This window comes from Poecilia mexicana, unplaced genomic scaffold (assembly GCF_051168715.1).
Source record: "Poecilia mexicana isolate PSO_F unplaced genomic scaffold, ASM5116871v1 scaffold_6, whole genome shotgun sequence".
NCBI classification, from domain to species: Eukaryota; Metazoa; Chordata; class Actinopteri; order Cyprinodontiformes; family Poeciliidae; genus Poecilia; species Poecilia mexicana.
In genome coordinates this window covers 14571040-14595458 of record NW_028263375.1, presented here as the reverse complement: position 1 = coordinate 14595458, position 24419 = coordinate 14571040, and the positions used below count along the sequence as shown (strand labels likewise).

Genomic DNA, 24419 nt, shown 5'->3' with positions numbered 1-24419 from the left:
TAAAGAGCAGACGACAGCTTATGCTGTGTGACCTGGGATAAACGTCAGCTCAGAGGCTGAAAACTGAAGGTGGGGCTTTATCTGGTGAAGACTCCAATCAGATTAGAGGTGGCAAGAACCTGACTGCAGGTTCAAAGATCAGGCCAGGGGTGAATGTAGGGGATTTGCCTATCACTTGACCTCTTAAAGCCAAGAAACTCTTTACATCTCGCTCCACAACAAAGCATCGTTTCTTTTTATTTACAATTAATGCCTATTTCAAGGTGCTGTTCACAATAACAAACATCTTTGTACTTCGCATAGCCTTTGCCTGCTGGATTTATTCAATTAGCAGCATGTGACAAACTAATGGAGCCTGACAAGGGATTAGCTATCAAATGGCGGCTGTTTATCTTGTGAAGATTAACCTACATCCCTTTACACTCTTGTCACAGCATGCACAGGCATGCAAACACAAAGACACAAAACACATGTCTGCGCATATCTTTAAAGAACCCTGTGATAAATGGCTGTCATCTGGCTCCATGGAAATATTTTGGTTAGTGGAGACTTGTGAGAGGGGAAAACTGAAGTGTCTGAAGATTTCTAGTTATAGGAGGGAAAATGGTTGAATTGACTGTGTATGTCTTTTTTTCCAGACATGGATTTCCCAGATTGGTCCTTTTTTAATTATCCATCACTTTTGGTGACTGCATCATACGAGTAAAAAGAAATGCATATCGATCTACTGTGACCAGACTTGACCACTGGATGTCAGCAGAGATGTGGCTGAAGGATGAGAGAGATGCTTGACCCCTTGAACTTATTCACATTTAGTCACATTAAGCTTCAAACATTAATATATTTATTGTGATAAATGAATTAATTTCACAAACTGCCATTAAAGTGTGAGTAATAGAGACATGGGCATTTGGATACATGTATGTATTATAAAAATACATTCTTGTCATATTTATTTACGAATCCAGTTGTTCTGGGAAGGCTTCAGAAAACTGCTGGAGAACATCAGTGAAAAAAACAAGATAAGGAAGATCAATGAACACACCTCATAGGACATGAATAAAGTTATAAATAAATAAAATAAAAATCATCACTTCTTCCAGTATAACTATCAGCATCAATATACAACTAGAGCCGAAATGGAGGGATTTAGATCAAATAAGAATCAAAGTCCAACCCTAAATGCAGCTTAGAGTCTGTGGCAACATTTTGAATTTCCTGTTTTTCTAACCTTGAGATATTCTGTAAATAAGAACCATCAAAACATACAATTTCTAAATATGCACAAGGGGAGCAGATATATCCAGTGGGACTTGAAGCTGTAGTTGCACTAAAAGATGACTATAAAGTAAGGACTCCATCACACACACCACACTTTTCAGATTTCTAATTTCAAGAATCACAACTCTGCACTTCTTTATGTTGATCAATTTCAGGAATTTGAAGGCTGCGGTCGTATCATGATAAAACATGAACAAATTCAAGGGGAATGAATGTTTTTGCAAAATACTGAAAATATTTTTTTCTTAGTTTCTCAGTGATTCTACGGTAGGTTCCAGCATTATCTCTAGTCTACCTTTTTATCTAAATTCTCAATCAGCCCCCATAGGCTAAAAGCTTTAAGCACTTCAAAGGATCTATGTTGGAAAACATGCAACCTCTGGAGCCCATGTGGGGAAGGGGGTGAATTGTGTTATTACAGACCAAGAGGCATGAGTCACAGATGAGGTTTTGTTTGGTATGTGGAAAGAGAGTGGGAAGATCTTAGATCGGGTCCAACCATATTGTATAGATCTCCTGCAGTGGATGTTGTGAGAAAACAATCTGACATCAGAGCGATGACAGAACCTCTGCTCTTGGGAATCCAAGAGGAAACACCTGGCTGTTTTTGAAGTGCTATCCCTTACACAACACTTAATCAAGATATATGGCCACATTTCTACCAGTAAAGTGTAACATTTGCTGCTGGAGGGCTCCTAATCATCAAGAAGATCTGGGAGAATTGTTGTGGAGACCGAAGAGGTTTGGTGCACAGTGGGATGCATTCAGGGACTGCTTCCAAAAGCAGTGAGACCAGGCTGTGTTTATCTCCGCCCTCTGTCTTGTCTCTGCCTGTGCACACATTCACTCAACATATTCTTCTTCAGCATGACTCCCCTCCAGTCTCCAGACCAGGTTTTAGCTGATTTCCAGAACTGGGGTCTTATAGGAAATCAACACCACTGAATGGTACAGACTCAAGTTATTTTCCCCTCCTGCAAAAAAAAAAAAAAAAAAAAAAAAAAATAGGCGAAAACAAGAAAAAAAAACTAGGGAACAAAAAATGTACTCAGAGACATCCCTGTTTGAGCACAGAGAAAATAACTTAGTGACCTCCCACAGATTAAGCACCTGAACATTTTTTACCTAAACGTCTACATTTTGACACCCCCATTCCTTCGTTTTATAAGAACACATGCACAAAAAGTTGTTATTGTGCTTCAATTTACTGCAAATGGTGAAACAAAGGCCCCGAGGGGGATTCAGAGTGAGACTGCAGAAAAGTGACGCCCTGCCTGTATCCAGATGTTTTATGTTTCCCTCCGCGCGCTCTCTGGAGAGCTCTGACCGCCGCGGAGGAGCGCTGAGAAGTGCCAGCTTGCACTTTGTGGCATCCGATCGGGCTAAAAGGACAATGAGCGCCAGACTCTTCATATGAACTGGTCGGGTTTTGATCCATGTTCTCGGTCCTGAAGAATGGAGAGCAGCAAACTGAGGACGGTGCTGCTGCTGCTGCTGCTCAACTTGCATTTGCTGTGGACGTTTGTGATGTCTTTGCGGGGACACTCTGCCCCGAACCGGGAAGATGGTGAGATTCTGCATGAGTCGCAATCAAATAGAGGAATTTTTAATATCTAAGTCAGTGTACGTGTGAAAGTTTAACATTTAACGCAATTTAAAGCACGCGCTGAGGAAATAAGTAAAACCTTTGCAATCACATAAGAAGTATTTTATCTTTATAACGCTTGATTTAATTGACAGTGCAAGGCAAATTCATCCAAAGAACGGATCATTGTAATTTATATTGAAATAAATCATAGATATATTTTGTAAAATGCATCAGGCGTTACATCCAAGTCATTACTTGCAATATAGATGTAAAGGTCAACATTTCCTACTGAGTCAGTAATATTTTATAATAAGACACGCACTATTGAGATATATCATTATGTCCACTGCTGTATGTGACAGACTGCTGTCAGTGCACAGGTTCACATTTCTATCTTTTTGGCTTAATTTGTTTCAATAATTCAATTCAAACAGTGAAACTTATCTTCATAGATTGATTGCAAACAGATAGATGCATGCATGTAGGTATTTCTTTAAATTTTACCAATTAGAATTTAGTCTATCATAAATTTAAATGGCCTTTTAACTGAGACCATTTTAAATAAATATTTCAACACCAAATTATATATTTATTTCCCTCAAGGGATAGACTGCTGACAAGACAACTGTCAGAGCTTTGTAAAGTGCAAGACATGTTCATCTGCTTCCAACCCAACTGTTCCTGCTTATTAAATAGGAACAGCTTTTGACAGTGGAAATGTTTTCTTACATGGTGTTTATGGTCCTCCAAGCGTACAGATCAGACTGATAGATGTCTATGAAGCAGACATGAGACTGTCATAATACTCATTGACATCCTCATCCAGAATCCACTGGGTCTTCATTCACATGCCCTGATGCTGTGTAGATTAATATTTTTTTTCCTCTCTCCTTTCTCTCTTTGTAGCAATTGACCTTCTGTCAGCACTAAACCTATCTCAGCACAGAAGCGGTGTTTCCAGACTGCAGAGTCCAAACGGCTTGATGTATAAAATACGTCACAGAGCAGCTTACCTGATCCTCCCTCAGGAATACTCTGGCTTCCTGCACTCCAACTTTCAGGGCAGCATCGGAGTGCATTTGGTTGGACGTCAGGCATCAGGATCCAGTGCTACCCTCTTTTCTCTCTCCTCAGCGACCTCGCCTATACTCCAAATCATCTCCTCCACCATCAATAACTCTCTGCATTTGGACTACCACTCTGCTGGAGTATCACTCGCCAGATTTTATTTTCCAAAGAGAAATCCCGTCCGTGGCGGCGAATGGGTGCAGTTGGCCGTGAGCCTGGAGCCGGATAGATTGGTATTTTACGCCGATTGCCAAGAACCTGTTGTTATAGGAATAAAGAGCGAAAACAGGATCCGCTTGGACGTTTCGCGTGATGTTGTCATTGCTCTTGGGAGCACACCGGGGAAAAAAGACAGCAAATTTATTGTGAGTTTCATTCACATATAGCAGAGAACCTTTCAGTAATATATTCCCTTCAAATTTTGTCACATTTTTGTCCATCACATCCATTCACAGACCAACACAAAGTGAAGAGTATTACTTGGATTTAGGTCTGGACTTTGTCTAGACCATTGCATACATGGATGGACTTTGATATAAACAATGCTGTTCTAGCTTTGGCTTTATTTTTAGTGTTATTGTCTTGCTAGATGAACCTCCTCACAAATCTCGAGTTTTTGCATGGCTGTTTTCTTCTAGAAATGTCCTGCATGTCACGCTCCTTACATGCAGGTACCAATGCTCCTAGTCCTATGTCTATTACTAGGAGCTCGTCTTAGTCCTAGACATAGGACTAGCTGTATTTCCTACCTGATGTGGCGAAACTCTCACAGATTTCTTTCAACAATAGTTCCTTGTCGTCACACTTCTTCAGTTAAACACATTGTTTGGGCTCATGACACAACATGATTTTCCATGCCTATTGGTTTAAAGGAAATAACAAAATATAACTGAATTAATTCTATGTTATTTTTACATTTTTAATTTTACTTTGTTGGCCTGTCTTCAGTGTTCCAGGAGTTCTGATACTGAGTGATTGAAGACACATGCTGCAAGCATAAATATTAAAGATGTCGTAAAACTTTAAAAAAATAAAAATAAAAAAAATCACAGGAAGAGGTTGTAAAATACAACATTTAAAATGGTTTCTGTGTCTATGCAGGGATATCTGAAGACAGCTGAATTATCACTGGAAGCATATGTAAGACGTCCATGGAGCTGTGACAACATTACAGGTGAAACATTTAAAAAAGCCTGAATGTAAATCTGTTTCCTGACAGGATTTGGTACGTAGTTTGCCTTTGGCTGCTGTGGGATCCCCCTGATATTTTTTTATAGCATATTTTTTTCTCTCTCACTTTTTCAGCCTGTTAATTTGCTGTACTTGTATTGTCATACCAGCATTTCAACTAAAAAGTTCCACAGCCAGTCTGTTTGTTATTCCTGTGTGGGTCTTCATTTTGTGGTCTCCAGGATGTTTGTTTAGGGTTCAGAGTTGTCATACTGTTCATTAAAAAAAAAAGTAGAAAAAAAAGTAATCCTTTGCTTTCCTTTTCTCCCACACATGGCCCATTTCCTCTTCAAGATGACCTGCCTCTGCCTCATTACAAAGACACACATGGTCCAAATTCCATAACTGACACCAGTCAAATGTTCCAGCATGATGGTTCACCCAGTAAACATCAAACGAACAACAGGCCGTGGGAGGAAATCGACCATTATCCCGGGGACGTCCAGGCAGACCAGCAGCAGAGGGCTGCAGCTCTGGGGCCTCCAGGATCTCCTCGTGGGGTAAAATCTGACTCTCCGGAGCAGAGAGTGGACAGGCTGGGGGTACTGGAGAACAGGCTGGAAGAGATGGCCCGTATGCTGGATATGGTCAAAGCTCAGGTGATCAATAGAGCCAAAAATATTTTTACTTTTTCAAAAGTATTAAACCTAATACAATTTTCTTTTCTTGGTCTGTACCAGAACCAAGATCTACAAACCCGTGTAAACCACCTGGAGGGATGTGAGTGCGTGAGGCGGCGATGCGTATGGGAGGGACATGAAGTGGAGGAGGGCCGGCGCTGGCAGGCTGACCCCAACACTGTGTGTTTGTGTTCGTCTGGAAAGGTCACATGCCAAACAAGCAAAAGAGATGGAGGTAATTTAAATCTGTTCATCACCTTATTTATCATTTCCAGCCAAGGATGCACATTGAAGTTTTATTATAGTGGTCCAGATTAAAAACGCTGTTGAGTTTCAGAGGATTGGCTCTTTAAAATAGTTATAACGCTGTTAGAATTGAAACGCATGTTTTGTATTGACCTTTTAACACCAAACCAAGTTTCATTGCACCTATCCCCCCCAAACCCAGGACACTTAAACACAAAAAACTCCCAAAGTTATCCAATTTCTTATGACTCGGTGATTTATATACCTACATATAAGTATATGGCCTTGATTGTACTGGTTAGCACCCACCCCAGACAGTATTTAAGCCAGTATTTCAGTCTGGATAGTTGATTTGGTTTAAAATCATATGAATCAGGTCATCCTCTGGCTAAACAAATTGTTATGGGTCAATGCATCATACATATATGATGTACTGGCCCACTTCAGTATGTTATAAAGGTTACTGTTAACAATTTTACAGTGTTAGAACAGTGTTCATCTGGGTTTAACTGGGGTGAAGCAGAACTGCTCGGAGCTACTCACCACTGTAGATCCATACTGGAAACATGTTATGCTTAAATCTGAATCTTACATAAGGAGTTTGAAAAAAAAACCTTCAGATGACTAAATCTAAAATGAGAGAATCTGAAAACAACAGAGCAACGTTCTTCAGCGATTAAATGGTTTAACTATTAGACCCAGACGAGTTGTCAGAATAATAAACTGCTGCTTTGTTGTAAAAATGTGCCTGAACTGGGCTTTTGTGAGCGCAGTGAAATTCTACACAAAATGTGAGAGGCGGAAACACTGATAAGAGGTCAAATTTAACTACTTTATGGTAACAAAAAGATTATTTTGAGAGAGACTGATTGCACGGCGAAGATAAAACACTGCTGCATTGTCATCAAAATGTACAAGCACAGTGTAAATTATTCTTGAGTAAATTGTGTTAGCTGATTTAAATTGAACTTTTAACATTAAGAACAACTTAAAGCATCCTTTACGTGCTTCAAACACTATTTGAATATTCCATAATTGATATTCCTTCTTAGGATATGGATTAGAAAAACTTAAACCTTAAAAGTTAATGGACAGTTTATTTAGATGATCCAGCATTGGATCCCTACACATTTACCGATGGGGCATGTAAAATCTGATTTCAGCAGGAGTCCTGATGATGTTCGCTGTTCAGAATAAAAGTCTTTTTCTAGCTCTGCTGGTTATGTGGAGATTAGGATCTGGATGGGAGATTATCACTGCTCTATGGAGTTAAACAGACTGTATATCTCTATCTCTCACCCTTAATCTTTTTCCTAAATGTCCTCCTCTTGGAGGTTAGAGGAGCCAGTGGCATCAAAATGATAGACAGCACACACATACACACATGCACACATACTTTGATCTCACGCATGTTTTTGCCGAGGAAATGTCTTTTGGCTACTGGCACAGTAGGCAGTCCCACCAGCCCATGCCTTACTCTGTGGTTCTTGCTCTCACATAAACAAACACATTGTTTCTGTCCTCTGGAGTGCTGTCATTAAAGTAATTAACTGCTGAAATGTCGTAGATGAGTGAAAATGACATTTGATGAGGGCTTTGATGTGCTGCAATATTTTTTTGTTGTTTTTACAAGATTTTCTCAGCGCCCTTATTAGAGCGATGGACTTCTCTTTTTATAAGGAAACCTCTAGAAATGTCTTCTTGGGCCCGTTTCACCTCTAGCAACTTTATGGTCCTAATAGAGCTTTACAACCTGTCTCTGGTATGCTTGAACATAAGGAGAACAAAATCTGTGGAGGCAGATGAGGACAAAGTGCCAGGCGGCTATATTATTTTACCCAGTTGTGCAGTCATACTCTTTACCTTTGCATAATCGAACAGCTGGAATTTTCAGTTGGACCCTCAAACATTAAAAGTGTGTGTCATCTTTAGGATGCGAGACAGACAGTCAAGTTCACAATGTATCCTATGAGGTTCTCGATGGCTGCCAGACATGCACATGTAAGGTAAGACTTTCACACATGGCATTCACAAAAAAAAAAAAAAAGAAAAAAAAATTTGTACAGTCTGTTCTGTTTTTGGGTCAATGCATCGTACAAATATGATATACTGGCCTACTTTAGTCTGTTATAAATGTCTTGTTGGTACCAGGGAGATAACAGGGAGTGCCCTCCGCTGCCGTGCCCCTCAGTAGACTGCACAGTGCAGGAGACGGTGCCTGGAGACTGTTGCCAACAGTGCAGAGGTGACTGTGCTTAAAATGGATACAAAAATCAACACAAATTCGACACTTTAGTTTCTATTATGATGTGATTTTTATTTTTGAAGCAAACCTTTGGTACAAAATAAATACTGTAACAGCAATTAGCTTTTAGCTCCATGAATTATATGTTATACTTTACGGGTTTAAGAGTCAATGGGTTTCATCTCATTCTCCAATTCTCTAAAGAAATAGACATCACAAAACCATCTGTAGCATTTTAGTTTATCTCATAAAATTCCAGGAAAATATATTCAAATTTGTAGTTTAACGTAAGAAGATGTGGAAATGTAAAAAAATAAATAAATATAAAACTGACATAGTGTAATTATGCTGTGTACATAATTCATTGTGTGAATGTTTGTATAAGCGGGTCAGTGACAGATTGTTGTGTAAAGTACTTTGGAGTCCTCAGACTTGATAAAGCACGACACAATAAAGGCCATTTACTGAATACATAGTTTCTCATAATCTAGCATTTAAAAATATCTTTCTATTATGAAACACAGCGCTAATCTCAGGATTTGCATATTATTTTTAACTAACTTAATGCTTGGACGCAGAAGAACCATAACCTTAAGTGTGTCTTTGCAGGCTGTACCCACTCTGGCGTCAGACATGACCACGGAGCCAGATGGAGGTCAGCAGAGAATCCCTGTGATCTGTGCTCCTGTTTGGTGAGGTTGAAAAGTAACTATCTGCTTGGCGTTAGCTTACTTCCAGTCTTTATCTTTATGTAATTCTGTTTCCTTCTGGGATTAGGAAGGTCATGTTCACTGTGAGAGGGAGCAGTGCAGCACCCCTTGTGAGCACCCCTCTGCTCCTCCTCCTAATAGCTGCTGTCCAGTTTGTCAAGGTGAGTTTTTTGTTTGTTTGTTTGTTTGTTTACCTGTAACTGTAATATAGAAAGGATGGTCTATATTTGTGTGTGTGTTTCATGTAGGCTGTGGTGTGAATGGACATGAGTTCCCTAATAAAGCTGTAATTCCTACTGGAGACCGCTGTCAGGAATGTACATGTGAGGTATGCGGTATCTGTGTTAATGAACAGTTTTTCTTCTTTACATGAAAATATTAAATGAGGAGCAAGACTACAAGGTGCACATGTTCCCTTTCTCTGCTAGAATGGAAATGTAGTGTGTTCAGCTCTTCAGTGCCCTACGTTGACTTGTCGCAGCCCCGTGCATCCTCCTGGTGACTGTTGCCCTCGGTAACAAGCATTCATAAATTTAAGCACATTACTTAAAGTTGATTTGTGTCAGCTCATCTATTGATTTCAAATGTCCAGGTAATAAGTTTGTAGCAATTCGTCTCACTTTTTTTTTTTTTAATTCTTATATCTAAAAATGACTGCTGTGTGATCTGTAGATGTGAACAGTGTGAATATGAATCAGAGGTCTACGTGAATGGTCAAAAGTTCTCATCCCTGACCGATCCCTGCCTACATTGCCACTGTTCTGTAAGTGGAAATATGTTTTCTCTTTGTTATGTGATGCTTATGAAACTGGATTTAAAAAAATTGCTGATGCTCTAGAACAATGATATTCCAACACTGTTGCTTCCAATCTGCAAAAAGATCAGAGGTAGAGGTCAGAGACAGATTTTTTTTTTTCTTGTGAAATAATTTATCTTTGCAGTTTTGTGTTATGGTAGTAAACAGATTTTCAAATTGTTTTCGAGCCAAATTCTTTGTATAGATATGTGAGTAAATGTTCAATATATTTTAATATAAACACTCTTGATAAGATTACTGCTCATACAGAAACAAATGAAATATGAGCTGCTCCGCTTTTGTTCTTGAATTTAGTCAAAAGAATTTGCTTTAAAAATTGTTACATTTGGGTTTTGTTTACATTTGGCAGAGTATTTTATCTTCTAAAGAGTTTAAGTGAACCAGATGCTGTAAGTTGATCTGTCATGCATTTTTAGATAACAGATATGTGACAGCGTGCAGCAGCATGTGCAACATTTGATCCCATCTCTAATGTGTTTCTTAGGAAGGTGAGGTGTCTTGTGAACGAATGGAGGCCTCTTGTCCCACAGTACACTGCAGTCATCCAGTCAGGAGAAAGGGAGAGTGCTGTCCCATATGCAAAGGTCAGAATAAAAAAAATCTGTCATATTATGTCTTTCCTGCAGGTATGTAAACACTCACTTTATCTGGTTTAAACCTCAGGAAAAAATAAATAAATAAAAACTACCATGGATTTGTGGTTGTTTCTGCAGAGTGTGAGTTTGACAGGAGAGTGTATGCTGATGGAAAAGTGTTTGTCCCGCCTGGGAGTGGACCCTGCCTGCAGTGCAGGTGTAAGGCAAGTCTGTGCAGCATGCACCAGAGGAAATTACACAATTTGGAATTTTTGCCAAAATTCGTAATTTATGAAAGACTTTTTAAACTGACTTTATGTGCATTTCCTTAAAAATATAAAATGCACATTTTGTATATTCTGTGTATTATGTAAACTTTATACTATTTATATAATTCTCAACAGAAGTTTACATTTAGTCATCGACATGCTTTCAGCTAGACACCTGACCAATCTTCTTATCAAAATGCTGTAGTTCATTTAGAGCTGTTGGTTTCTTTGCAGTGCCTTGGCTTTTAGACGCAGTCCACACATTCTCAACCGTGTTGGGGGTTGCAGCAATTACCAAACTGGTTTATTCAAAGTCTTAAGTATATGTATGGAAGAGCTGCCACAAACAAATATGCTGTATAAAACTATATAAAACAAAGGATATGTGGAATTTATGTGTTTTTGATCCAGACCGGAAACGTAATTTGCTATGAAGAAAAATGTCCTCCAGTCCGGTGCTCTAATCCCACCATCGATCCTCATCTTTGCTGTCCAGTCTGCAAAGGTAATTCCACACAAGCGCGCAGTGTCTCACGCACTAACAGAGCTACAACTCATCAGTGAGCACCTTGCTCTGTGTTGTAGCATGCGTGCTGGAGGGGGTAGAATATGAAGACGGCTCCAATTGGCAACCAGAGGGTCCGTGTTCCAGTTGCACCTGTGTGAACGGGGAGACATTATGTTCAAACACACAGTGCCCGTCCGCTGAGTGTTTACATCCCAGCAAGATCCCGGGTGAGACTTGGCGTGTCAGAGACTGTTTTCTTTGGATGTGTGCAAATGTTTCATAGAGAATCTTAAACCTTCAAACATCTCCTTGTCTCAGGTTCCTGTTGTGAATTTTGTGACAGCTGCACTTTCAACCATCGAATTTACAGCAACGGACAGAGATTTACGACCCCTGACCAGCCCTGCCACATATGCACTTGTTTGGTTAGTACTTAACCACAGAACAGAACAATTTCTTCCTTTACTCCTGCTGACAAATTCCCGTCTTCTCCTCAGCATGGGAGCGTTCGCTGTGAACGACAAGGCTGCCCTCCACTAAACTGCACCAATTCCTACACTCCTCCTGGAGAGTGCTGTCCTAAATGTCCAGGTATTTATTTTAGATGGTGGTGAATGTTTTTAAAAAAAAAAAAAAAAAAAACTTGACCTGCAGCTGCGTCTGAGTCATCGGAATTACCTTCTTTGTTGTTAATTGCCAGACTGCTCCTTTGAAAATCGTGTGTTTGTGAACGGAGAGGCTTTTCCTAACCCTGTGAGTGAGTGTGAGGAGTGTACCTGTGTGAGCGGAAGGATTGACTGCCATCAAACACGCTGCCCTCATGCTCGATGTAACGCCCCTCTGCCTGGAACATGCTGCCAGAATAACTGCAATGGTGAAAAAAAAAAAAAAAGTTACATTCTTTTTCTCAAAGTAAATTAAAAAAAAAAAAAAAAGATTAAATAAGATTTCATCCACTTACTTTCTACTTTCTAGGTTGCAGCTACGCTGGGAAGGAGTATCCCAATGGACAAGACTTTCCCCATCCAACGGACAAATGCAGGACATGCAGTTGCATAGTACAAATTAGCGCGCGCACACACGCACACACACACGCACACACAATTCTCACTTAGAGCCAATCTTAGAACTGAACTATCTGTCTTGTGCTTCAGAATGGAAATGTCCAATGTCTAATGAGGAGGTGTCCTCCACTGCAATGCTCCAATCCTAATATGATCCCTGGAGACTGCTGCCCACAGTGTCCTGGTAAGGATGTGAAATAACCAGAGTTGCGAATGTGTTGTTATTATCATCAGCCACAACATTACAACACCTGTCTACTTTAACCGTCAGACATTAATTTTAAGGACAAACTAGCAGATTCAGAGAAACATTTCAGGACCTACAATGATGGGAAACTCTGGGAAAGAATGGTTATGATTTTACTTTTCATCATCTCATGCATTTGAGTACTTGAGTCTATTATTCAGTGAGAAACAAATCCTCCCATTGAGAAAACTATTCCTGTATAGTAAATGTAACTGAAGTAACTTTATGCCTGGGTAAAATAAATATTGAACACCTCACAATTTTTGTTGGCAAACATATTTCTGAAGGCACTATTTACTTGAACAACCCAAAACAAATGAGTTCAGAAATTAAGTTATATGCAATAATGTGAAATGACAGACAAAAATGTTGAATACACTGATATTTATTTAATCCTTTGTAAAAAAAAAATAAATAAATTAAAAAAAAAGCCATTTTTGATAATAACCACTTTAAGATTCTTTCTGTGTTGAGATAAAAGAGAAAAAAGGTAAAACCTCAGGTGTGATTTTGGCCTATATATGCATACATATATAAGAATATATACATTTCTTAATATGGCATTTTTGCTTTTCAATGGGAAATTATCAAATTAAAGGTTTGATTATTTTTTTCTTAAAGGGGTCTCAAATGTCTTTACAAACTTAAAATTGTGGAAGACAGCTGACTGAATACTTGAGACCAGATCAAAACGCAACAAGAAAGTCTGTTGCTCCTGAGTGATTGCATTAAAAAAAAACATTTTGAGTGGTTTAAAACATTTGCACAATGCCATTCACACCAAGTGTGTTTGCTATGTTGACTGATCAATTTGCTTAATAGGTGCAAATTGATGGACATCCTTACAGCAAATATACATTTTAATTTGATCATAATTCGTTTTCTTTTGGCTCATCTTTGCATGTTGTGATTCACATTAAGTACATGAAGTGAGAAGGTTTATGCTATTTGTTTTTATATATATGTTGCTTCAGATCCTCCATCAGACTGCCTTTTTGAGCAAAGGTCCTTTAGACACACAGAACGTTTCTACCACCCGGCTGACAGCTGCCGAACATGCACCTGCAACAACGGGACAGTTCGGTGTCACCGTAAGCCCTGCCCCTCCGCTCCATGCTCTCAGCCCATTACACGGGACTGCTGCCGGACGTGCGAAGGTACACATTCACCATCTCCTGAGGTTGCAAGATAGAAACAAACCTCTGTTTATGCCAGCTTTGTTTATCTGCGATATCCTTCCCGGCAAGGCTGCTTGCACCAGGGTCAAGAGCGAGCCAATGGAGAGACTTGGGAGGATCCCTCGGATCCGTGCGCTGTCTGCGTCTGTCACGAAGGTTCTGTGCAGTGTGAAAGAAAGCGCTGTCCACCGTCCAACTGCAACCACCCAGTAGAGACAGACTGCTGCAGGTCCTGTGACGGTAAGAGAATAAAACCTCTAACGGCACTGACACTCTGCAGAGGGAGCAGCTTTTGGAGCAACGTCTCAATTTTCTTCTTGCAGGATGCACATTTCGCGGTAAAGAATATCCTGATGGCACCGAGTTTGCTGATGGCCAAGACCCCTGTGGTGTGTGTTATTGTTATGGAGGAGACATCACCTGCACTAAGTTACCTTGTTATGGAGATTGCAGCCACCCTTACAAACCACCTGGGCAGTGCTGCGGAGAATGTGAAAGTGTGTTTTTTTTTTCATCCAAATTCCCCTATTTTTTAATTCTACATCTGTTCTCTTGGTCATAAGTGTGACCGAGTCTGCATGCTTTTATTTGCCAGGATGCTTCTATAACGGCGTGGTCCTCGTCAATGGACAGTCCGTTGCTGATCCAGGAAACCCTTGCTCTGAATGTGCATGCCAGGTACCAACCTCGCTAAAAGAAAATTGTGTTGTATTTTATTTCTTATTAATACATTGTGGGGTGGGGGGATTCAACCTAAAGAGTGGTTCAGTGAGATGTTCGAGGATACCGTGTCCAGCAGCTCCCTGTCCTCATCCTGTCACCAGCCCATGTGGATGCCCCGTCTGTGACGGTAACCATCTTATAAAAAACTCAGAGCTCAGGTTCTGTAGCACAACTCAGTGACTGACTGAAGCATCACTTTGTGTGCATGGAGGTTGTCATTTCCAGGGTGTTACCTATGCTGATGGCCAGGTCTTCCCAGGGGGAGAACAGGAGTGCCAGGACTGCACGTGCTCAGTGCGTGAGAGAATGTCGTCTGTTCGACTGATGCAAAACACTCTGGGCTGTTTTTACGTTTTGTTTTTGCAGAGAGGAGAGGTGGTGTGCACGGCCCGAAGATGCCCTTCTGCACCATGTGCACACCCGGCTCTGGATGGTTGTGCGTGTGGAGTGTGTGATGGATGTAACTTCAATGGCCGGGGCTGCTACAATGGAGAGCAATTCCCACATCCTGAAGACCACTGTCAGAGCTGCTTCTGTCTGGTAACACAGGCGTATACTTTCACCTGTCTGTGCGTTTTCAATTGGGCTTTTGATGGAATTCACATAAAGAGCAATTGCATCATTTTGACCATGTTTCATCCATTTTCACTTTATTTAATAAACTACTAAAATTGCTTGCATGATGCATCATTCACATCACTACTTTAGGAGTCATTCTCTATACATCTCCATCATCCATTTCTTCTTACTTTTTACAGGATGAAGAAGTATTAGTGAATGTATCTAACTAATGAGCTGATTGTGATTATATTGGGAATGTAATAGAACGGCTGTGATTGAGCCAACCCGTCACATTACTGTGTGTGGTGCCAGTCGGCTTCCCCAGAGTTCAGGCCACATCTTCAGTGTCTTCAATGTTATTCAACCACGTTTTTTAGAGCTTCCTTCTTGATGTTTGGCCGTTTGGATTGGGGTTTTACCACAAGGTCTTTTCCAGTCAGCAGCTTTCTGAAAAACTGAGAGGATGGCACTTGTGAGTTTTCTGGGAGAACAAGATGAGCTTCTCCTGAACTCTCCTCAGTGGGTTATGGACCCACTGTTGGATAGCTGGATGATGGGTCTGCCATCCTAACAACTTACGACTTGCCTACAAGTCACTGTTGGTGATCTGATCTTAGTTTTGCATTGTCTTTTAAGCTTACATTGCTTTGGGGTTGTTGTTGTTTTTTGTTTTTTTTTACTTTAACATCTGGCATATTTCCTGCAATTCAAAATGTTTTGTTGATGTATATAAAGCTAGATTCTCAGTTACCTTACAACAAAGAAACGGTACCACTTCAGGCACCATTTCAAAATTTGAATGTATTATAATTAAGAATATTTACTATTCTTTATTTATTTGTGCAGAATGGTGGTGTGGTGTGTGCTCAGACATCTTGTCCAAGCACTACCTGCAGAGACCCAGTGATGCCTCCAGGGGGGTGCTGTCCTGTCTGCACAGGGAGGTGTTTCCATCAGGGTGCAGAGCACGAGTCTGGCTCCACCTTCACATCACCATCTGATCCCTGCTCGACGTGCACCTGTCTGGTCAGTCTGACATTTTCTGCATAAAACAATCAAACCGTCTGTTTTATTGAACAAGTTCCTCTTGTTGTCACCTTCCTCTTTCGCCCTTTCTTCTGATCAGAATGAAGTGGTGACCTGTCAGAGAAGACCCTGTCCAGTTCACTGCTTACATCCCATGCCCTCTGATACTTGTTGTCCTGTTTGTGACGACTGCTTCTATGAGGGTGTTGTGCACACTCAAGGTCACACCTTCGCATCCGTGTCCAGTCCCTGTGAGCGCTGCACTTGTGTCAGAGGAACAGTTTCTTGTGTTCCTGTCGTCTGTCCACCGACACCATGTGATCAGCCCGTTACCGAGCCAGGACAGTGCTGCCCGGAGTGCACAGGTGATTTTGGACATGTCTTTAGAAACAAAACACACTGAGTTATTTCTGTATAGCTTTTCGACCTGGAAATAAATCACCAAATCTATGGCATCGGGTGAGAGACTTGGAATTTCCTCGAGAAAACTTGAGAAGTTAGGATCTGTTGTTTATGGTTTCATAAGTCTGGATTTTTTTTAAATGTTCCTACATTTCAATCAAATACTTTTGGTTAATTTTAATATACTTTTATGTACTAGACAGACCAACACTGAGGGCCTGAACTTTAAAAGATTTGCTTGAACAAAAACAGTTGCAAACTCGGTAGCTATCTCAAACTGTACTAGCTTTGTTCAGTCTCAAAGTGCAAGGAGTCTATCTGTGAATTTTCAATCTTGCCTTCGTGAGTATACAATATAGATACTGATCGCCTGGAAGTGTGAAATTCTAGGAGGAGGATATTCAAATGTAATGACTCACCACCCGCAATGCCATTTTTATGTGTTCTGTCTTTGGCATTTTAGGCATTCCATATGGAGGAGATGGTTGTCTAGATGTGTCAGAACAGATTTACGCTACATAAAGGATGTCAGTCAATTGTGTCCTAATTGTGTGATTGGCTTTACTAAATTAAGACTACAATGTAGAAAGCCCATATTGATATAACTGATATATTTTTTCCATATGGTGTTTGCCAGAATGATAATACAGATTATTTGCAAAAGCTTAGTTCAAAGCCAGAAGTTTATGTTAATTCCCTAAGTATTTAATAAGTAAATTTTAATGCTCGTTAGGAAGTGATTTTTGTCTCCTTTATGTTTGTGATCTCAGTGTGTGAGCTGAATGGACACAAGTATACTGACGGACAAACATGGGCCCTGAGTTCAAATCATTGCTCCACCTGCAACTGCAAGGTTTCTACTTTGAGTTTGGCTTCTAATTCTTTATCTTCCTTGTAAGTCGATATCATTTCTTTTAAATACTTTTCTGTCTTAATCTTGCAGAAAGGTGAAGTTCAGTGTGCACCTCTGGAGTGCCCCAAGCTGTCTTGTCCTCACCTGGTGACAGATCCAGGTTCCTGCTGTCCCCACTGTAGAGGTAAACAAACCAGTATAAATCACAAAGATAATGGGTATTGTAAATCAGAAAGAGTTTTTGGTGAAATTTCAGAATACAGTCCAGGCTTTTGCAAAGCTTAGAGGTTACGTTTCTAGAATTTACCAGGTCATTTCCTGGTTCTAATTTGATTCTTTTCCTAACCAAGCACTTACTTCCCTGGGGTTGTTTCTAGAAATCATCCAGTCATTTGTCATAATCTAGCTGGTATTGTCTGGACCTTTGAGGTTACTTTCTGGAACTTCTTAAGTACTTTCTACAACTTACCAGGTATTTCCCAGTGTCTTAAAACTTATCAAGTACTTTCATGAAACTTTTATAAAACTTGCTAGTTATTTTTCAAGAATTAACCAGCCACTTTCTGGAACATGAAGGGTACTTTCAGGACATTGGAGGCTCTTTTCTTATAGAGTTTATCTTTTTTGGGGGAAGTTTAACTTTCTCAGAATTTATCAGGTGCCTTCTCAGACCGAACTTGGGACTTTAATTGAAATTAGAAGTTGCCTTCTAGGAGCTTATCAGGTACTTTCCCAAAACTCAGGTTACCTTCTGAAACTAAATAAAAGTGCCTGGTAAACAGAAACCTTATTTCCTGAAAAAAAAAAAAAAAAAAAAAAATCTGTAAGTTTCATAAAAGTACAAGAACATTTCCTGGCAGACCTCAGAAGGTGGTATATTTTTAAAATTACATTTTTAAATTGTGCTACAAAGGTTTTTATTTTTCAGGTTGTATGTATGGAGGTGAGCAGCATGCGGAGGGTAGCAGCTGGTTTGCAGATTCCACCCCCTGTATGACTTGTATGTGTGTGAATGGAGTGACCACCTGCTCTGAAGTACATTGCGTATCGCCATGTGTCAACTTCATGACGGTGCCTGGGGAGTGCTGCCCAGTGTGTGCTGGTGAGCAAATTCACTTGATTTCTTTGCTTGTCACATGTTTTATCTTTTTTTGGGGTAATGTTATCTTGTTTGTTTGGGAGAAGACTGCATATTTGAGGGCAGAGTGTACGGTCCAGGGGACAGTTTCCATCCTGCCAGTGATCCCTGTCAGATCTGCACGTGTGAGGTAGGAAATTATTTTGGGATGTTGACGTTATGGTCATATCCATCCATCCATCTAGTTGTGATTCAATCTATTTCTTCCTTAGGTGATGCCTGATGGACAGCAACACCTGAAGTGTTACAGGAAGCAGTGTCCCAGCCTAGTAGACTGTCCCAAGAGCAACATCTTATTTTCAGGACCAGATTCCTGCTGTCCCGTCTGCGCACGTAAGTACTAACATTTTGTAAAAGAAACTGTTGTTTCACTGTTGATCAGAGCCTCTGACACGTTGTTTTTTTTGTTTTGTTTTGTTTTTGTGCTTAGAGCCTCTCACTAATTGTACAAGCAGACTGATTGGCAACGAGGTGCTAGCAACAGATGACCCCTGCTTCACCTGCCAGTGCAAGGTAATATAGCTGCAGCACTTTAGTCTGCTGTGTTACAGGTACAATATGGAGATAATGGTACACAGTGCTACACATTTTTTTTTATGTGACAACCATGAAGTTTTTTTAATTGACGTCTTTATGACAAATCCACAAAAGGAACATAAAATTGTGAAGTGAAAATTCTGCAAAGTGTGGCAGCATTTGAATCCAGTTTCTCTGCCGCTACTGAAGACAAGCATCCCCACACCATAATGCCACTACAATTATGTTTCACTATGGGAGGGAGGCTCAGGATGATGTGCTTTATTGTTTTTCCATCCCAGATCATGTTTTCTTTGCTGGGCAACTTGTTCAGTTTTGGACTCGTCTGTTGGCTATGTCCATAGCAGCAAACTGAATTTATTTTCATTTTCCAACTACAATGAGGCACCATGTTTCCCTGTGAACAAATTCTCCCTAATTCTGCATCTCTCCACATCTCCTCCACAGTTACCATTAGCCTCTTTGCTGCTTCTCTGATTAATACATATTGGGCTGGTGGCCATCTATGGCAAAATTTTGCAGTTATGACGTTCTCTTCCTATTTTCAGTAGATCGACTCCAGTGCTCTTTCAGATGTCCAAAACTTGAGATGCTGTTTTGCAACCCTACTCTTTGTAACACTACTAAATACATTTAAGTTTGAAGTTGTAATGTGACACCATAGGAAAACATTCCACAGGAGGGGATGTTTTTGCAAGTTACTGCACATTGTTTGAACTTACAGTAGAATATAATGTGACATTTTCTTGTAACCTTGAAGAGGGCGTTAATATCAGAGTAATTAAAAAAAGATTTTTTTTAAAACAAGTATTTGTCACAGTCAAAGCATTGAACTAACACCTTTTCTGTGCAGGACCTGACGTGGACATGCCTGCACCAAACATGTCCAACGCTAAGTTGCCCTAATGATGAACATTTCACTCCCCCAGATTCCTGCTGCCCTGTGTGCAACGGTGAGAGCTCATGTTATAAACTGATCACACCAAGCACGCATTATAGCTGAACACAAAATGATGTATGTATTTGTAATATATTTCAGGTATCAAATAATTTTGTATCTTGTTTTTTTTTTGTTTTGTTTTTTTCTGCAGAATGTTTGATTGAGGGTCAGGATAAGCGCTTCGCTAACGGCGCCAGCTGGAAGGACTGTGACAATGATTGTGTCACATGTGTTTGTAATGTAAGTCAGGCACAACACGTAAGCTAACATCTGCGTAGAAATATAATTGGCTGCAGAGAACATCAAGACAATAATTGATACAAGAACATATTCAGAATGGCGGTTCTACTAAAGAAATCATTGAATGTAGGATTGAGCGACTTCGATGTTGGTTCCTTCTTGAATTTCAGTGTTGTGATCTGTGTTTTTCTGTGTAGTTATTTTGAGATTTTCTGTGTTAAGTCCTGTTTCCCTGTGAGTCTCTGTCCTGTCCTCCCCGTTGATTGCTTCCCAGGTGTGTCTCATTCCTTGATTACCCCGTGTGCATTTAAACCCACCTGTTGTCTTTGTCTCTTGTCGGATCCTCGTTGTGTTGTGTCGTATGTCAAGCGTTACCTGTTTCCTTGTGCCGTCAGTTGTTCCTCCGTGCTGTTCTCCGTTGTTCCGTGCTTGGACTATTATCATTAAATTCATCATTCTTCATCTTACCTGGGTCTCCGCGTCCTCATCCTCACCACCTTAACCACACATCATGACATTCAGAGCATGAAAGAAATTCAGTACAACCATGTATAGATTTATAACACAGGGAAAACAACGTTGGTATATTGAATCGTTATTTTTCTTACAATGTATTTAAGTTTTCATAGAGCTCATCTGTGTTCATTTGATAATTGTAATGATTATTGTAATGACCCAGATACCTTGTTGTTTTTACATGTATCGCCAGTTGGGCCATGTTGAGTGCAGCACTGAAGAGTGTCCCCCTGTAGTTTGTGTGAATGGACAAACACAAGTAACGCTCCCAGGAAAATGCTGCGACGAATGCCAAGGTGTCTGAGGGAGCGAACAAAAAAGGCTGCTGCTGTACTGCATGCTGGATGTCTCATTTTAGTCCTCTGTGTGTATGTTTGTAAAACCTTTTTTAATGTGTGCTTATGCTTCAGATTCAAGGGAGTCTTGTTTGTATCAAGGAACCCAGTATCTCTCTGATGAACACTGGCAGGTGGATGAATGCACCAACTGCATGTGTGTGTCTGGAGACGTCCACTGTCGGAGTGAACGCTGTCCTCCTCTCACCTGTGCAGCAGTGAGTTGAACCCAATCAGAATATATATGTAGTATCCAATTCTGCCACAAATGTTGCCATAAGACTTATATTGCAAAATCAGATACATTTGTTAACAGTTTGCATTGAATGCTTTAACTTGAATGTGTTTTTTCAAGGTCTCAAAAATGCAATAATTTTTGTAAAAAAAAAATGTTTTGATGTAACTGATCCCGCTATCAAATTTGTTGCCACCCTGAGATGATCTGTCGTCTTTTTGTACAGCTGTACTGATAAAACAAACAGCATATATATATATATTAATTAATGATGTAATGTTAGCAGCTAAAAGACACACAAATGAGTCACATTTCAATCAATTAAAAAAATGTAAAGCATGCTTTCTAATCAAACTGAATTGATTTCTGCCAACAAAGACCATTTTACTCAATTTTATTTTTGAGGCAAAGCAGCTCCTGACATTTCTTTTTATATTCACCTGAACTTTAGACATAGCATGCAACATGTCACAATTTATATAGTAAACATCAAATGGACGTGCACATCATCCTTGAAAGTCGCCTTAAAATGACAGGAAAAGTGTAAACGTGTTTCACTTCTGATGCTTTCCTTTCCTGTCAAAGTTTGATCACTGGTGAAACCCAATCTATCTGTTTGCTGACAGGATGAGAAGCCTGCAGTAATTCCAGGTTTGTGCTGTCCACACTGCCTTCCTCGTCCAGCTACCTGCATCGCCTTTGGTGACCCTCACTACCGCACCTTCGATGGACGCATGTTTCACTTCCAGGGGACATGCACGTATATCCTGACAAAGGACTGTAAAGATGAAGACTTCAGGTGAGAGGATGATGAGTTTTTTTTTTTTATTCATAGACCCATATCCCAAGCTTTGAATATCCCACAAAGAGCAGTATGCAATTAATTTTTTGAGAATTCGATAAAAACATGACAAACCTTCAGAGACTCGGCTGTACACTCACACTGACAGGCTGGGCAAAAATGAGCAGAATCAGAAATATATTAAGAGAATGGTAGCACTTTATTTGAAGGGGGGTGAATAAGACTGTCATGACACTGTCATAAACATGACCTAACACCTGTCATGAACATGAATAAGCCTTCGTGAATATTTATGACTGTTGTCATAAAGTGTCATTCGTTAAATAATGACACTTTTAATACAAAGTTGACATTATTCAAAATGTCTTTGTTATGACAACTTGACATTAACCAAGAAATCATTACTGTTTAAACTTTACCTTTAATAACATAAAGTTACCTAATTTTAAAGTGCAATCAGTAATTCTTTTATAACAAATTTATATCAGTAATGATTTCTTGGTTAATGTCAAGTTGTCATAACGAAGACATTTTGAATAATGTCAACTTTGTATTAAAAGTGTCATAATTTACCCAATGACGCTTTATGACAACAGTCATAAATATTCATGAAGGCTTATTCATGTTCATGACAGGTGTTTATGACAGTGTCATGTCAGTCTTATTCAACCCCCTTCAAATAAAGTGTTACCAAGAGAATTAATAGAATATCAGTGACTCATTCTTTTTTGTGCAGTGTTCATGTTACAAATGATGATCGTGGGCGTAAAGGAGTGTCCTGGACTAAGGAGGTGGCCGTCTTTATAAGTGACGTTGCTGTGCAGTTGCTCCAAGAATTTGTCGTGAAGGTTTGTGTTTTCAAAAAGCCGAAAGTTGACAACTTTTGTGAAACATGTTGACTCAACGGTGTTTCTGTTCTTCAGGTGAATGAAGAGGTTGTGACTTTGCCTTTTCTAAAAGAGCCGTATATCTTTATAGAGCGGCAAGCCAACACCGTCCTACTCAACACTAACATTGGATTAAAGGTACAGTTGTACCTCAAATCTACTGTAAACGTTCAATAAGAGGACACAGTTATATATCTGTTGGTCCTTCTAGGTGCTGTGGAGTCCCCGTTCACACCTGGAAGTGAGCGTGCCAGGCTCCTACAAGGAACGCACCTGTGGTCTCTGTGGAAATTTCAACAAGTATCCCCAGGATGACCTCCAAATGTCCACCGGCAAACTCACCACCTCAGAGTCTGACTTTGGCAACAGCTGGAGGGTATGTTTAATAGACTAACAAAAGACTGTCATATAAAATCACGTTGTCTAACTTGCGTATAAAACGTCTCATTTAAGATGACAAACGGAAACCATTCACTTTCATCCTGTCGACCCGGAGAAGATGTCGATCCCTGTGCTGGATACCAGGCCAGGAAAGGGGCCAACGCCCGCTGTAAAGTTCTCAAGTCTACAGTCTTCAAGCCCTGTCACCGTGTCGTTCCGCCTGAACAGTGGTACGCCGCCTGCGTCTACGACCTCTGTGCGTGTGGGGCCAGTACTGACGAGTGTCTGTGCGACGCACTGGAGGCCTACGCCAGTCAGTGCAGAGAAGCAGGAGTCATCCTGCAGTGGAGGAGCACATCACTCTGTGGTGAGTAAAATGTAATCTTTTAATCATGCTTACTAAGTCATAAAAATGGTTTGGGACAGCTTTCAGGGCCTTTAGACAGTCACTGTTTGACTGCAAATCAATAAATTAGGTGTCCATAAGATACGGTAGATACGTCGATCCCTTAAAACGACAGACATCACATTGTTCCCTGTTTCTCATTATTTTGTTTCTTTCCCTCTTTCTTCACTAGCTGTGGGCTGTCCTGTGGAGCGGGGCTTTGTGTTTGACGAATGCGGGCCACCTTGTCCCGTAACATGCTTTAATGTTGACGTACCACTGGGAGTGATAGAGAGCCACTGCTTCAAGCCCTGCGTCCCTGGCTGCCAGTGTCCTGCTGGTCTGGTTCTCCATAACAACTACTGCATCCAGCCAGAAAAATGCCCCAAGATCATTCATGGTGGCGCTTTGTGATGCTGCAACTGTTGGTACCAGATGCAGGCCCACTCAGATGCACAAAGGCACACTCCGCTGCCTCTTTGTTGACCCCAAAATGTATCTGAACTATATATATATGGGTGTTTTGTCTAAAGATGTAATTGACTGATGATAAATGTGTTTTTATAACTAGCACTGAGTACTTACACCACAGATATTTTGCCTACTTATGGTTACACTTTTGCGAGGCATTTTCTATAAATATTCAAAAGTGTTAACATTAATTAAAAGCACTTGTTTACTATACAGATTAAAATGTGCAATGTCTGACTGTATGTACGACAGGCTACATAATCTCAGGTTCACTTCATTTTGCAATTTTAAAATAAACAAAATTCCAACCATTATTTTTGTTTCCTTTTCAAATTAATTTG

The 24419-nt window shown here is 40.2% G+C and overlaps 1 protein-coding gene across 1 annotated transcript; it reads left to right on the top strand.

Annotated features, from left to right (window-relative positions):
- The first annotated feature begins 1622 nt into the window (after window positions 1-1622).
- kcp (kielin cysteine rich BMP regulator) lies at window positions 1623-24392 on the top strand. The gene is made up of 46 exons (XM_014998786.2): window positions 1623-2848; window positions 3776-4302; window positions 5039-5111; window positions 5462-5766; window positions 5848-6022; window positions 7966-8039; window positions 8185-8278; window positions 8888-8970; window positions 9056-9149; window positions 9237-9316; window positions 9417-9502; window positions 9661-9751; window positions 10290-10389; window positions 10519-10604; window positions 11061-11154; window positions 11235-11384; window positions 11476-11582; window positions 11655-11748; window positions 11858-12031; window positions 12133-12215; window positions 12312-12405; window positions 13443-13625; window positions 13716-13886; window positions 13970-14143; window positions 14242-14324; window positions 14406-14496; window positions 14581-14663; window positions 14736-14909; window positions 15777-15956; window positions 16057-16321; window positions 17129-17211; window positions 17302-17395; window positions 18140-18313; window positions 18397-18479; window positions 18562-18682; window positions 18780-18862; window positions 19740-19839; window positions 19978-20066; window positions 20776-20878; window positions 20993-21135; window positions 21779-21951; window positions 22691-22802; window positions 22878-22979; window positions 23053-23217; window positions 23295-23589; window positions 23801-24392. The coding sequence occupies exons 1-46, from the start codon at window positions 2737-2739 to the stop codon at window positions 24019-24021; spliced, it is 6321 nt and encodes a 2106-aa protein (XP_014854272.2). The 5' UTR covers window positions 1623-2736; the 3' UTR covers window positions 24022-24392.
- Window positions 24393-24419: the final 27 nt, after the last annotated feature.